A 14,220-nucleotide genomic window follows, 5' to 3' on the forward strand; every position below is an offset into this window, starting at 1 on the left:
AGCAAATGCATGCAGCTTGGTGGTGGAAGAGTGTGGGTGAGGTAGAGGTCGTTTGGGTAAAATTATGGGCTGCTGCAGATGCTAGCAAGCACATGGTAACACGGTGAGGAAGCTAGGGAGACGTCTTTCATACCGTTAAGTGGGAGGCTGTGACTACAAGTTTGGTGGCTACTATCAGTAGCTCAGCTTGCTCTAAACCTTCTCTGATGGGTAAAATCAAGGTATTACCTTTTAAAATTGTTTGCCAAACAGAGCCAAGGGACAATAAAGCACACATTATCTCGGAAAGTGTAGCATCATATTCTAATTCGGCTGAACATACCAGGTCAGAGTTTCCAAAATGTCAACCCTCTTTACTATTCTTAACCCCTTCCAGCCCCTGGGCCATATTAACAATAAAATACTAAACACAAGTTACAAACACTGTACTGTTTTTAAAACAGAACAATGCTGTATGTATACACTTTAAAACATGTACACTGCAAATGTTTTTATTTTCTTTTGGTCATTTGCAAAAGAAACATACACTATGTCTTCCAATGTATTTAGAGCTGTATGGTAATATTGACTTTGATGTACTGAGAAAGGGGGTATACTCAGTAAGGCAGGAAAATGTAGTTTGTTGATATTTTTGCCTATAACAATTAATGGATGACCCAGCACACAAGTTACTCTTTTGAATGTAAACAAATGCACACATACAAATAAAACCTCTTCCTGTCCCCGCACCATCCAGAGGAATGCATTTTCCCAGTATGCTGAAAACACTCCAAGAAATGGTGGAGCTAGCAGCAAGCTGGGCAGACACACAAGCCATCTGTTAATTTGCCAGTACCTCCTCCTTTCAGCCCTGCTCTGGGAGCCATGCACACAAGTAACTGAAATGCCATTCACAAAGCAGGTACAACCACCAAAGGAAAGGAGGCTTAGATTTTACTTCAAAAGGAACAAATCAATTGGCCATTAGTCTTTGATAAGTTCTGGACTTGCTACCACCTCCAGAAACTGTACAAATAAAGAGGTTCTAGTTTTACTTATTTTACACACACACACACACACACACACACACACACATTACATCACATAAGGCAAATTAACTTCATGCTTTACTTCAGCAAAATGAGGGAAAATCTTTCTTTGAAATTGGCACTGAAGTTTCAAATTCTTAATAGCAAGAAGATACATCCAACTGTAAGCAGAATAAACAGTCATATACATATCAATCAAAATTATTTCCTTTATATTATCAGCAGTGAACCCCAGAGGTAGTATGGCAGAAACGAGCATGGATCCTATTAGATCACAACCAATGAAGTAATGAAATTTATTTTTCCCCTGTGGTTTTGACCATAAATTGCTTTACATTTAGGATCTGAATAAAAACCACTCTCAGCAGAAATCCTGGTCCATTAATTTAACTGACAATAGGTTTACAACTTTCAGGACTGCAGATATAAAAAAGGTATAAAATTATGTTCAGTTTGAAATGGTTTTACTCATATTCATTAAAAATATTTACATTTCCCAGGACTTCCAAAACCCCCTTGCAATATAAGTCTATGCTATACTCTTATTTATTTATAAAATGAGGCTCATTTATGAGATTTCAATGACTGCTATACTGCAAATTACTTACATTCTGTAAAATATTTTAAGAACTTATCATAGCAAAGGTAGTTTATATTGGATTATCTGAAACCCAACAGTGCCCACAGATGAGCCTCTTAGAACTCTTTGCCTTAATGCTTGGAGAGCACTGTGAGATGTCAAGTGCTACCATGTGCTGGCCTGTCTGTCCCTCTTGTTTTCACTTACAGTGTGCACATTGTGAAATAAACACATATGCAGCATGGCCGTGTTTTGATATGTATTTTTTATTTCCCTGCAGTTTTCACTTATCAAGAACAAGTAACAGGGAAAGTTGTCTGAACTAGTGCATAAACAAACATTCTGAAACACCACTACACGTATCTAATTTACAAGAACCGTATAAAAAAAGTCACTAAAACACTACACTATGAAGGTGTCCAACACTTACAGTCAGACTTTTTCCAACCCGTTACTTGCCTTGTAGCCACAGGAAAACTTTCCAAAATTGAAAAGACAATCTTGCCACAACCCTCCCCCCTCCCAAAACCTGGGATGGCTCGATATATAGACTTCCAATAATTATTGCAATGATATAATGCAATACATACCTGGTAAATATCTTTTATGTGGTGTGTTACAGTTTTAAAGCCAGTTAAAATATGCAGTCTTCAGATAAAATGTAATCCATGAAAAATTTTCATATCTGCACAGTTTAAATGTGCTAGATGCATAATTTTCTAGTCCACTTTTTCTGTGTAATTATTTTTTATAAACTGGTATTATAAATAGAAATATACATTCAAAATATATGGAAAAGTGAGTTACTCCATTAAATTTGCATGTATCGATCCATCCCTTTCCCCTGCACAGTAATAGAAAATACTATTTTGCCTTGAAGTCGTATTTGACAGTGAAATGCCACTAAAGTATTTACCAAAAAGTCCATCTAGTCAAATTGTGAAACAAAATGAACCAAGTGAAAACTTTACAGTTCCTTTAGAAAAAAATTACAAGAATTTCATTTCCTAGCTATGAATCTTTAACTTTTTAGACACAAAGTTGGATTTATTTTTTTTTTTACAAGATACAAAATGTAAACATGGCAAAATAAATAGTTAAAACAAGTGATGCAGGATCCCATTTCATGCTCATGATCCCATTAAAGAATTATTTTTAAAATCCATTCAGTTGCAAATTCAAGTGCAAAAGCATGATGATGAATATCTACTATTCAAGTAACAGAAATAATATTGATGATACAAATAAACTATTTTACAAGGTAGTGATTTTCCCAATTTTACAAAATATACATCATATATCGATTTAACATCCGATATACTGTAGTCCATTTAGGTCCATTGTTCTGCTCTGTGGTCCAGAGCGTCGCCTTTTGTATTCCGCTGGAATATGAGTGACTGCCACCATCCACACAGGTCAAAGCCACATGCTTCAGGGTTATGTCACTTCCATAGCTACTGTTGTCTCTGCTATCCCATTTAAACCCAGTCTTTCTGGTTCATGGTTCTCTCTAGAATGAGAAGAGCAGAATAAACATTAGAACTCTTGAGAATATATCACTAGAGTATGGATAGGTCACATTTTAAAGTAACTAACTAAATATGACCCCACAAAACCCTGAATTTTTATCATTTCCAGGCAGGAATAAAGATTCTTTTTCTTCAGCTCAGAAATTCCACTAATTCCTAATACTAGTGATAAATTAGGGGAAATATAATGATTAATCCAAGTTTCTTTTTATAGGCTTATGGTCAAAACTTATGAACCCATACAAATAAATTTTTTTTTTCTGTTTCACTATTATCCTTGCATTTGTGTCACTGAAAGGAACATAAAAACTTGCCCTGAAAAACATTATTTGGTTTTAGAAAGTCCTTAAAATTTTTTAAAATATTAAGTAAAGGGTCATAGAGTATGATTTCAATCTAAGTTCTGGTTTGAACTGATGATAGCTCCAACCTCGACTATCAATCTATGAAAATATGATGAGAAAGGGGTAGAGAGATGGCTCAGCAGCTGGGGACACTTGTAGCTCCTGCAGAGGACCCAGGTTTGATTCTTAGCACACAGGCAATGTCCTGCATCCATCTGTAACTCAGTCCCAGGAAATCTGATGCCTTCCACTGGTATCCACATGTACCAGGCATGCACATAGTGCATACACGTGCATGCAGGCCAAACACTCGTACATACAAAATAATAACTCTAAAGAAAATTTAAAAATAATGTTAAAAAAAATGAGTGACTGAAGCTTCTAAAGTATCTGTCAATTTGACATTCCCGCCTTTCTACAGTTGGCATTTAAGGATGCTACTAGTGTCCGTAGGCACAGAGCTTTCATTGTGTTAAGCAAATCCTCAAGCTTTTTTGAAAAAATTAAGTCTGTCAACAGATACTGTTTAAGCACTGAAAAGCCAAAGGCCCATCTCCTCCTCAAGGACAGCTGGTGCAAAGCCCAAGAATGGTCCCTGCCACACACCTGGCCATGCTGCTGATGGCACTGCTGGGAGTAACCTTTGGCACTCTGTCCATACTGGCAGCAACTGTGGCAAGTTTTAAGGCTGTTGGCGATGGTGCTGAAGTCCGTGTATTGATATGCACATTGACAGGAGAAACAACACTGACGTTATTGAGGTGCACTGCATTGGTCAGGCAGGAATTGTTCATGGGAAGCGTCTGAGGACTGCTTGTGCACAACGCTGGGATCAAGTGGTTTGTAGCAGTGTGGCCAACTGTCCTTACAAGCTGCACGGCTGAAATCCCTGCACTGGATGATAAAGTCATATTGGTGGAATATAATGTTTTAGAAGGTCCTGCAGAAGAGGGGAGAAATCATTTAATTAGTTATGGGACAATAAAAAAAAAAAACAAAAATTAGGAATTTAGTAATGAAAAGTAATGTACTCGTATCTAATTCAATAAATTCTAAATTAACTTTCCATATCACAGTCATACAAAGAGGCTTCACCAAGTATTTTGCTACCTCTTTATGTGTCAACTTTGGAGATAAATACAATAGGACAGATGAAAATGATAGCTGGTTGCCCTACAGACTTATAGGTATACAAGAATCAGTGAAGCAGACTAAAGAAAGAGAAGGGGAGGAGATTAGAGGGTTCTGGGCTTGGGAGCTGTGAAGGGCAGAGCAGCTGGTCTCCGGAGCACAGGCAGTAGGCAGCAGACAGGCTTTCACAGCCATAATGTATCCCAAGAGGAGGAGTCAAGAATATGTGCAGATGGGTCCATAAACCAGACCTCAAGCTGTTGAACTGACTATGCTATTTTGTATTTCACTTTTCAATCAATTCATAGATGAATCAATGGGGGTAGTTGACAATGAGCTCAATGGATTTCCTAACACATGAAGCAACTGATAGTCTGTGATGTAATCAAGATGGATGGATGGATGGATGGATGGATGGATGGATGGATGGATGGATGGATGGATGGATGGATGGATGGAGCAGGCATATAGAAGACAGTGTAAGGATTCTGGAAACACTCAGCTCCTCATCCAGATCTTCCCAGGCATTCTGAAGAGCACTTGTACACATTTCCCAACCTAATAAGTGGCAACTTCAAGCTACTAAGTAGTATATGAAACTCCAGTTGTACCTGAAGGCTGGACAACACCATTCATGTTGTTGTGGCCAGTGTTCTGTTCCTTGGACACCTCACTGCGACTTGCAACAGGAGCACTGACAACTGCAGATGCAGCAAAGTGTGCGCTGGCTGAGTCAAGTGTTTTAGACATACAGTCAGAGGTGCTTGAGCCCTATAAAATGGATAGAAGCACATTTGAGTTTTTTACATCTGTCTGTCTGTCCATCTATCTAATCCCCATATGCCGCCCCCCCCCCAATGGTAGAGAACAGGAATATGGGGTATGTGTTCTGTTCTTCCACCATGGCAGTTCCAGGGATCCAACTCAGGTTGTCAGACTTGGCAAGTGCCTTTACTAGCTAGGCAATCTTGCTAGCACCCTACATCCTCAGTGTTGTTAGCTGTGATCAATAAGCACATTAAGGAATGTGTGGCATCCAAGGACATTACCTTTCTAATAGTCATAAGTACTTAGCTATGAGATATAAAACTTTAGATTTTTTTTGGTTTATGATGCATGAAAAAAATCACTAAAAACTAGCAAGCAATTACTTCTGAGAAAGAACAACTAAATTGAAAAACCCAAATTCTACTGTTTTTCTAGGTAATAATGAATACTTTAAAACTGCTTGATGAGCAGACATTTTAAATAAAATAAAATCAGACTTGATTAATAGCCACTTCTATCACAATGTAAATACCTAGACTAATCCAACTTTGAAGTAGGCTTCAAAAATGTCATGTTAGTTATTTGAAGAGGCTCACAAAAACAAAGCAAAGCAAACATAGTGGCCACTCTCTCATGATTCTGTGTAAAACTGCCTGCTATTAACAAAGACAGCCATAGGTTCCAAGTCAAGGCCAAATCTACAGGGACTACAAGAGGTGCAGGGATAGCAAACAGGGTTGCCCAAGATTTCCATGGTGTTGACCTATGACTTTAAGGTAAAGGGACTTACCCTTTGAGAATTAACTAAACCACTGTCAGTAGACCCTCGTTTGAGAATGCAAAGAGTACAGCCAAACTGAGTAACTCTTAGTTACTACTGAGATTTGTGATTTTGGAATTATGTAACAGCCAAACTTAAGAGCTACAATGTGAAGTTTATTCTTTGATGGTTCAACTTTGAGATTATTTCTTTTTATTTCTGTTTTGCCTTTAATGGTTTGAAACAAAGTATTGTATTCTTACATAGTTCTGGAGGTCACAGCTTACATGGAGTCTGACAAGGCTCATATCAAGTGTTTGTTGTATTGGTTTTCTACAATCTTATATAGTATTCTCATTCTTATCACTAATGTCTGTCTGTATTTATGAGTTTCTATGAACTTCTGGTGGCATGTCTTTTTCCCTTCAGGGAAATGTGGTTCAGAGAGACAAGGGGGGTTGTGCAGCTTAGATTTATTGTATATTCAATAGAATTCCTTCTCTTCATGAGCTATACTGACATAGGAAGTCACTATAGGAAAAACTTTGAGGAAAAGGTTAGAAAAGCCATATTCTTGACAAAGAAAATGGGAGATGAGGGTTGAGGAGTGATGGTTTCAAAAATATATAATTATTTTATAAAGTCTTAACAATCCTTCCAAAAACTTATTTCTTTCTTAAATCCAAGGTACCTACACATTTGGCTCTCAAAATAATCAGAAACTAGTTTGTTAAATAGCCATTCAAAATAAATTAGTTAACTATGGAAACTTGGGCTATTTTCATTCCAGAGCAGAGTGCCAAGTCATCTGTAAAAAATGGGAGGATGGGACTGGGAGGTCACCTGTGCTTTTGGATGTGTCTGCTGTGAGGAATGCTGGGATTGTTGTTTCTGTTGAAGCTGCGCAAGCTGCTGCCGTTGCATTTGAACTAGCTGCTGTTGATGTGTCTGGAACTGCTCTTCTGTGATGCCCCCTGTTACTGATGAAGGATAAATAAGTAAGTATTAAAGTATGTTAAATGACATAAGTACAATGCAGTATAAACTAGTTAAAATAAAAACTAAACACAAGCCACAATATACATGTGCAAAGCAGAATCACAATGACAAGTCTTTCAGTGTGGTGCATGCTCACGTCCACTATCTCCTTCATTCCTATGCAGAGTTTAACATGATTTTAGCATGAGTAATTTACCATTTACCCAGATTGAAATTTGTGTTTGAATTTTTTTTTTTTACATTTATTGGTGTATGCACATGGGTGCATATACCACAATGCACTTATGCAGATCACAGGACAGCTTGCAGGAGTGGGTTCTCTCCAACCACCAAATGAATCCTGAGGACTGAACTCAGGTCCTCAGACTTGGTGGCAAGTGTTTTCATTACCACTGAGCCTTAATGAGCCTCAGATTTAGTATCTTTAAGATCTCCTTAGTTTTCCACATTAGGGTTCCATGAAGTAACAAAAATAGTAAAAATAGTGATAAACACTTTTATTTACTAATGTAAATATTAATAATGATAAATTACAGGCTTAAAAAGAAAGGGCCACCTACGAGTAAAAATGACTTATGCCAGTTTTCATGAAACTTAAGTAAAAATACTTTCCTTTCTGATTTTAAATTGGAGTAGAAAGCAAGACATTCAGCAATCATAAAGCCCCAGTATATTCAACATCTAAAATGAATTCTGGAAATGAAGATACTTTCAGAAAACTAGAGTCAAAATGGACCTTCAGATGCAATTACTAGTGCTGACTAGTGTGTGAAGTTGTGGGTTTCAAGTAAAAATGAAAGCCCCATTTTCTTAAGCTGACAGAAGGATCAGTTCAAAAATTTAAGAGACAGAATTTTTCCTAAAGAAATGTAAACGAAATTTCATGGTTAGAGAATGGCGGTGGCCTGATGGGAGCATCAGAAAGTAGCAGTGGCTAACTGCTGCCAGCCAGAGTATCAAATGACCAGGAAGCATTGACAGTAGTGGTTTCCAGGAACTACCTTAAGAAGTCTCTCTGGGAAAGTGCACCTGTGTCACAGCCAGCATCCAGTGCCATCCTTTGTTCAAGATACCAGCTATATCAGCAACCATTGGAGCCCTAGACTCGCCAGCACCTGGAGGAGCGATCACCAGAGCCCCAGCTATCAATTGCACCAATTGGAGGAAGATATGGGAAGACAACAGTCTAAGAATACACTCAATAACATAAAGAGAATACAACACCAAAAGAAACTGGTGGTTCTAAAGGAGTAAGACCTGAACATACCAAGGCAGATGAAGCAGAATAAAACAACCTAAAAAATATCTTTATGATGATGACTGAAGCCCTTAAAGAGGAATTGACACAAAATACTGGCAAATTGAATCCAAGAACACATCAGAAAAATCATCCACCATGATCAAGTAGGTTTTATCAGAGATGCAGAGAAAGTTCAACATATAAAAATTCATTAATGTAATCCACCATATAAATAAATTGAAAGAAAAAAAAAACTATATTATCATCTCATTAGATGCTGAAAAAGCCTCTGACAAAATTCAACACTCCTTCATGATAAAAGTCTTGGAGAGAATAGGGACACAAGGAACATACCTAAATATAATAAGGCAAAATTCAGCAAACCAACAAGCAAAAACAAATTAAATGGAGAGAAACTCAAAGCGATGCCACTAAAATCACAAAACAAGGCTGTCCACTCTCTCCATATCTATTCAATATAGCACTTGAAAGTTCTAGCTAAAGCAGTAAGACAATAAAAGGTGATCAAGGGGATACAAATTGGAAAGAAGTCAAACTCTTGCTATTTGCTGATGATATGATAGTATACATAAGTGATCCAAAAAAAAAATTATACCAGGGAACTCCTACAACTGATAAACACCTTCAGTAATGTGGCAGAATTCAAGATTAACTAAAAAAAGAAAAAAGAAAAAAAATCAGTAGCCCTTCTATAACAGATGACAAACAGGCCCAGAAAGTAAACAGAGAAACAACAGCCTTCGTAATAGCCACAAACAACATAAAAATATCTTGGAGGTAACTCTAACCAAACAAGTGAAAGACTGTATGACAAGAACTTTAAGTCTTTGAAGAAAGAAACTGAAGAAGATATCAGAAAATGGAAAGAAAGATCTCCCATGCTCTTGGATAAGTAGGATTAACATAGTAAAAATGGCAATCTTACCAAAAGAAATCTACAAATTCAATGCAATCCTCATCAAAATACCAACACAATTAATTCTTCACTGACCTTGAAAGAACAATATTCAACTTCATATGGAAAAACAAAAGACCCAGGATAGCCAAAAACATCCTGTATAATAAAGGAACTTCTGGAGACATCACCCTCCCTGATTTCAAGCTCTATTATAATAGAGCTGCAGTAATGAAAGCAGCTTGGGATTGGCACAAAAACACAGATAGACCAATGGAATTGAGTTGAAGAACTTGATATTATTTTACACACCTATGAACACTCGATTTTTGACAAAGAATTTAAAATTATACAATAGAAAAAAAGCATCTTCAACAAATGGTGCTGGCGTAACTGGATGCTGACCTGTAGAAGACTGCAGATAGATCCATATCTATCTCCATGCACAAATCAAGTCCAAATGGATCAAAGACCTCAACATAAATCCAACCACACTGAACCTGATAGAAGAGAAAGTGGGAAGTCACGTTGAACTCATTGGCCCAGGAGACCACTTCCTAAATAAAACACCAGTAGCACAGACACTGAAAGGAACAATTAATAAATGGGACCTCTTGAAACTGAAAAGCTTCTGTAAGGCAAAGGACACTTGTTAACAAGACAAAATAGCAGCCTACAGAATTGCACCAACCCCACATCTGACAGAGAGAGCTGATCTCCAAAATATACAAAGAACTCAAAAAACTAGAAATCAAAAGACCAAATAAACTAAAAATGAGGTACAAACCTAAACAAAGAATTCTCAACAGAAGAAACTCAAATGGCTGAAAGACATTTAAGGAATGCTCAACATCCTTAGCCATCAGAGAAATACAAATCAAAACAACTCTGAGATACTATCTTAAACTGTTAAGAATGGCTAATATCAAAAACAATAATGACAGCTTACGCTGGAGAGGATGTGGAGTAAAGGGCACACTCATCCATTGCTGGTGGGAATGCAAACTTGTACAGCCATTTTGGAAATCAGTATGGCGGTTTCTCAGAAAATTGGGAATCAGTCTACCTCAAAACCCACAAGGACATTTGCTCATTTATGTTCATAGCAGAATTATTTATAATTGGTCAGAACCTGAAAATCCCCTAGATGCTCCTCAACTGAAGAATGGATAAAGAAAATGTTGTACATTTACACAATTGAGTATTACTCAATGGTTAAAAAAAAAAAGACACCTTGAAATCTGCAAGCAAATGGATAGAAATAGACAAAAACAAAACAACAAAAAACATACTGAAAGAGTAACCCAGACCCAGAAAGACAAATATGGTATGTACTCACTCATAAGTGCATATTAGTCACAAAGGATAACCAGCTTACAGTCTACAAACCCAGAGAAGCTAGTAACAAAGAGGACCCTAAAAGAGACATACATGGATCCACCTAGGAAAGCTCTCCTGAGTAAATTGAGAGCACGGGATGGAGTGGGGAGGGTGGAAAGGGAGAGAGGAGGAGAAAAAGGTTGTGGGGAGAATGTGAGTGAATGGGATGGTTGAGTTGGGGGAAGGATAGAGAGGGAGGAAAAAATATCTTGACAGAGGGAGCCATAATGGGGCTAGTGAGAAACCTGGCACTAGGGAAATTCCTTGGAATCCACAAGGACAATCCCAGATAAAACTCTAAGCAATAATGGAGAGGTTGTCTGAACTGGCCCCTCCTGAAATCAGATTGAGAACTACTATAATTGTCAGCATAGAATCTTCATCCAGTAAATGATGGAAGCAGATGCAGAGATCCACAGCTAACCACTGGGCCAAGCTCCAGGAGTTCAGTGGAAGAGAGGGAGGAGAGATAGTAAGAACAAAGGGATCAAGACCATGATAAGGGACCCCATAGAAACAGCTGTAGGGCTAGTAGGAGCTCACTGACCAGACTGACAGCTGAGGAACCTGCATGGCACTGAACTAGGTCCCCTGAACGCAGGTGACAGTGGACAGCTTGGGCTGTTTGTGAGGCTACTGGCTTTGGGACCAGGATCTATTCCTAGTGCACAAACTGGCTTTTTGGAACTGCACAGTTAGAATACAAGTGTCCAACAACACCAGAATACACATACTCTTAAAAAGTAATTCTTACTCTGTTTTTCCTTTTTGCAGTGCTAGTTGCCCACACCCTCAGCTACGCAGATTCCACCTCAGAGTTACATCTCCAGCCCCACTCTACTTAGTGGTACCCAAGAAATTTTAGTGACTAAAGGAAAAATACATTAGAAGAAGGATTATTAATGGAGTCTTACAGTATATCTGGGAAGAAACAAAGTGCTGGGATATGTACTGACTGACCTAATCAATATGACCTATAACCAAATTCAGTGACCTAATCAATATGACCTATAACCAAATTCACTTCATTTCCCCAAAGTTTCTGCTTAGTAAGATTATCAAATGAGAACATTTGGATAGTAATATAGACAAATAGCAAATGGTTCAGAGATGGGAATTCGTTTCAGAGATGGACAAATGAGAGAAAATAAATATTTTATTACTAGAGGATTCCAAACCCTGGTACATTTATTATATTGCTCTCTTTAATCTTTACCTCTATTACTGAAGTACACCAATAGTTATTTTACTGAATTACCAACAAAATTGAATATCTTTTTTGTACATGGTAAATTCAGTTCAAGTGTTCTAATTTTAAATGAAAAAATTAATTCTAAAGTTATAATCTTCAAAATAAAATGAAAATGTAAGTATTCATGAATTTCCAGCTGTTTGAAAACCTTGGAGGAAAAGATAGGGTAAAATAGCTTATTAGATATGAAGGCAGGAAGAAAAAAAAAAAAAAGATAAATTTATCAAGTCTTATGTCTTCTAATGCTGGGCCATTTGGAAAGGAAAAGGCATGGAAACCAGAGCTAGCTCAGTTCAATGAGCCATTGCTCTTTGATTAGAACTCATCTTTTTGTTGTGGAAAAGTGAAACACTGACTGTCTTATGATAAATAATAATCACACTTTTAGTTATATTTAAAAACAGAAATGTGAATAGACTCTGTATCTTTCCAAAGCCTTGTGAGACAGCTGGTAAAATGGTTCTAATTTAGAATATAATACAAGTGACTCACATTGCTAATCAGAAATGCTCCAAAATCTAGAACCTTTTACTGTATTCAAAGAGCCTATACATTCAAAGAAGTTTTAATTTGGCGTTTTGAATTCCAGATATTCTGATTAGGAATGTTTAACCACTAAAGTTCCAAAATATATATTGTATATTCCAAAATACAAAAAGTTGGAAATCTATAATACTTTGGTCCTCTTAAGTATTTGATACAGGACAGTAAACTACATCTAAATTAGTAAACAGAATAATTTGACATTTTTAATTAAATAAAGAATTTTTGACATTGATTGTGCTGGTAACTGGCTGTGATCCTGCTAAGCAGCAAGATTAGCTAAGGCTGCAAAAGGAACAATTATTCTTGAGATAGTCCATTGCTTACAACGTACTGCCAACTAAGAGTTCTGCACACTTTAATGAGCAAGTGGTCTTTTGTGCATATATTAAACAGGGGTACTATACACTCTCATCCACTACCCCACTTCTGGTTAAGAATCACTGATAAAACAACAACAAACAAAACCAAATCCTAAACCTAAAATCAAACAAAATCTAATTCTACAATACAAACACCCCTCCCCACTTGACTCTAAGCTTAGTTTGCTAAGGTGTTTCAAACAAACTGATGTTCTTTATCCAGAATCTTCTAGAGTACTTTTTAGTATCACTTCAATTCTTTAGATGAAAGCAACAGCAAATCGAGATACAAAGGTACAACAATTGCCCCCAGGCAGGGATTCGTGTAACCCAGGCTGGTCCAGAACTCACTATGCAGTGGAGGATGATATAGAACCTGCTATATCAGGTCTCCTGCTTCTATCTTTCAAGTTTTGGAACTGCAGACACATGCCCAAGTACAGCACAAACACCTTAATTCCTTTATTACCAAAGAGTGGTGGTGAAGTAAAGGAGGTGAGACATAGTTCTCATGCTATAGACACAATACTGAGCTGATTCTGTGGGCTCAAATATTGGTGGGGAAGAGTAAAATGAAGATTAAAAATACCTCCTAAATGGATTATTTTTCCTTTTGTAAGTTGCTGTGTTATTTCCAAGAGATTTATTTTTTTCATCCTGAGTCATCTAGTGGTACACATTAAAATGCATCAGAAAGGTCACAGTTAACAGTTAGTGAATATCTACTTGGGATGAATGAACACAGGAAAGGAACTCTGCTTTGGTCAGGGTAGTAGTGGCAAAGGCAGAAAGTGAGGATGGACCAAATCTCTTCTTCCATGTAGCCAAATGAACTCATCTGTCTTACCAGTTGGCAGCTTAAAGAGTTCTATCAGGTCACAATTACCGCACAGCTGTCTGTCCTGAAAGGGGACAATATTTGACTTACTGCTTTAGGTACATGTGAAGCTTTAAAGTTTTCCTGGTTAGCATCCTCTAAGAATCTATCCCTTTCTGTGTTCAGGACTGTATGGAGCGGCAGGTACCTTTGCATTCCTAGCTGCCTGTGCATCAGTGCTGTGTTTTCCAAAGGTGCCTTTCTGTACACCAAACTTAACACCCCTCATGTACTAGCTGCTTTGATTCTTCAGATAAACCCATACACAGTACAAACTGTTAATGACTGTAAGGTGTCTGGAGCTACTTGAAAGACTGTTGGTATTTATCAAAACATGCAAAAAAGAAAACTGTGTCATATTAATTTGACTGTGTACCAGTGAAACCCATATTAAATGTAAATCTGTCCCTGCAAGTTTGAATAAGCTGTTTTACGTATTTAACATATTTTCTTGAACTTTATACTAAAGAAAAAAATCGAAAAAATTGACAGTACCAGTTTCAAATGACTA

At 37.3% G+C, this 14,220-nt stretch overlaps 1 protein-coding gene across 2 annotated transcripts in view; it reads right to left on the bottom strand.

The window, feature by feature from the left end:
- Nucleotides 1-1,854: 1,854 nt before the first annotated feature.
- Epc2 (enhancer of polycomb homolog 2) overlaps nt 1,855-14,220 on the bottom strand; it is a 105,451-nt gene continuing 93,085 nt past the window's right edge. For both annotated transcript variants that reach the window (XM_051184724.1, XM_051184723.1), the window contains 4 exons: nt 6,984-7,120; nt 5,224-5,383; nt 4,088-4,421; nt 1,855-3,118 (listed from right to left, as the gene is read on the bottom strand). In XM_051184724.1, coding sequence (XP_051040681.1) covers nt 3,046-3,118; nt 4,088-4,421; nt 5,224-5,383; nt 6,984-7,120 — 704 coding nt within the window. In that variant the 3' untranslated portion in view covers nt 1,855-3,045. The remainder of the gene's footprint in view (nt 3,119-4,087; nt 4,422-5,223; nt 5,384-6,983; nt 7,121-14,220) is intronic.

The sequence above is a fragment of the Phodopus roborovskii genome, unplaced genomic scaffold, assembly GCF_943737965.1.
Source record: "Phodopus roborovskii unplaced genomic scaffold, PHOROB, whole genome shotgun sequence".
NCBI classification, from domain to species: Eukaryota; Metazoa; Chordata; class Mammalia; order Rodentia; family Cricetidae; genus Phodopus; species Phodopus roborovskii.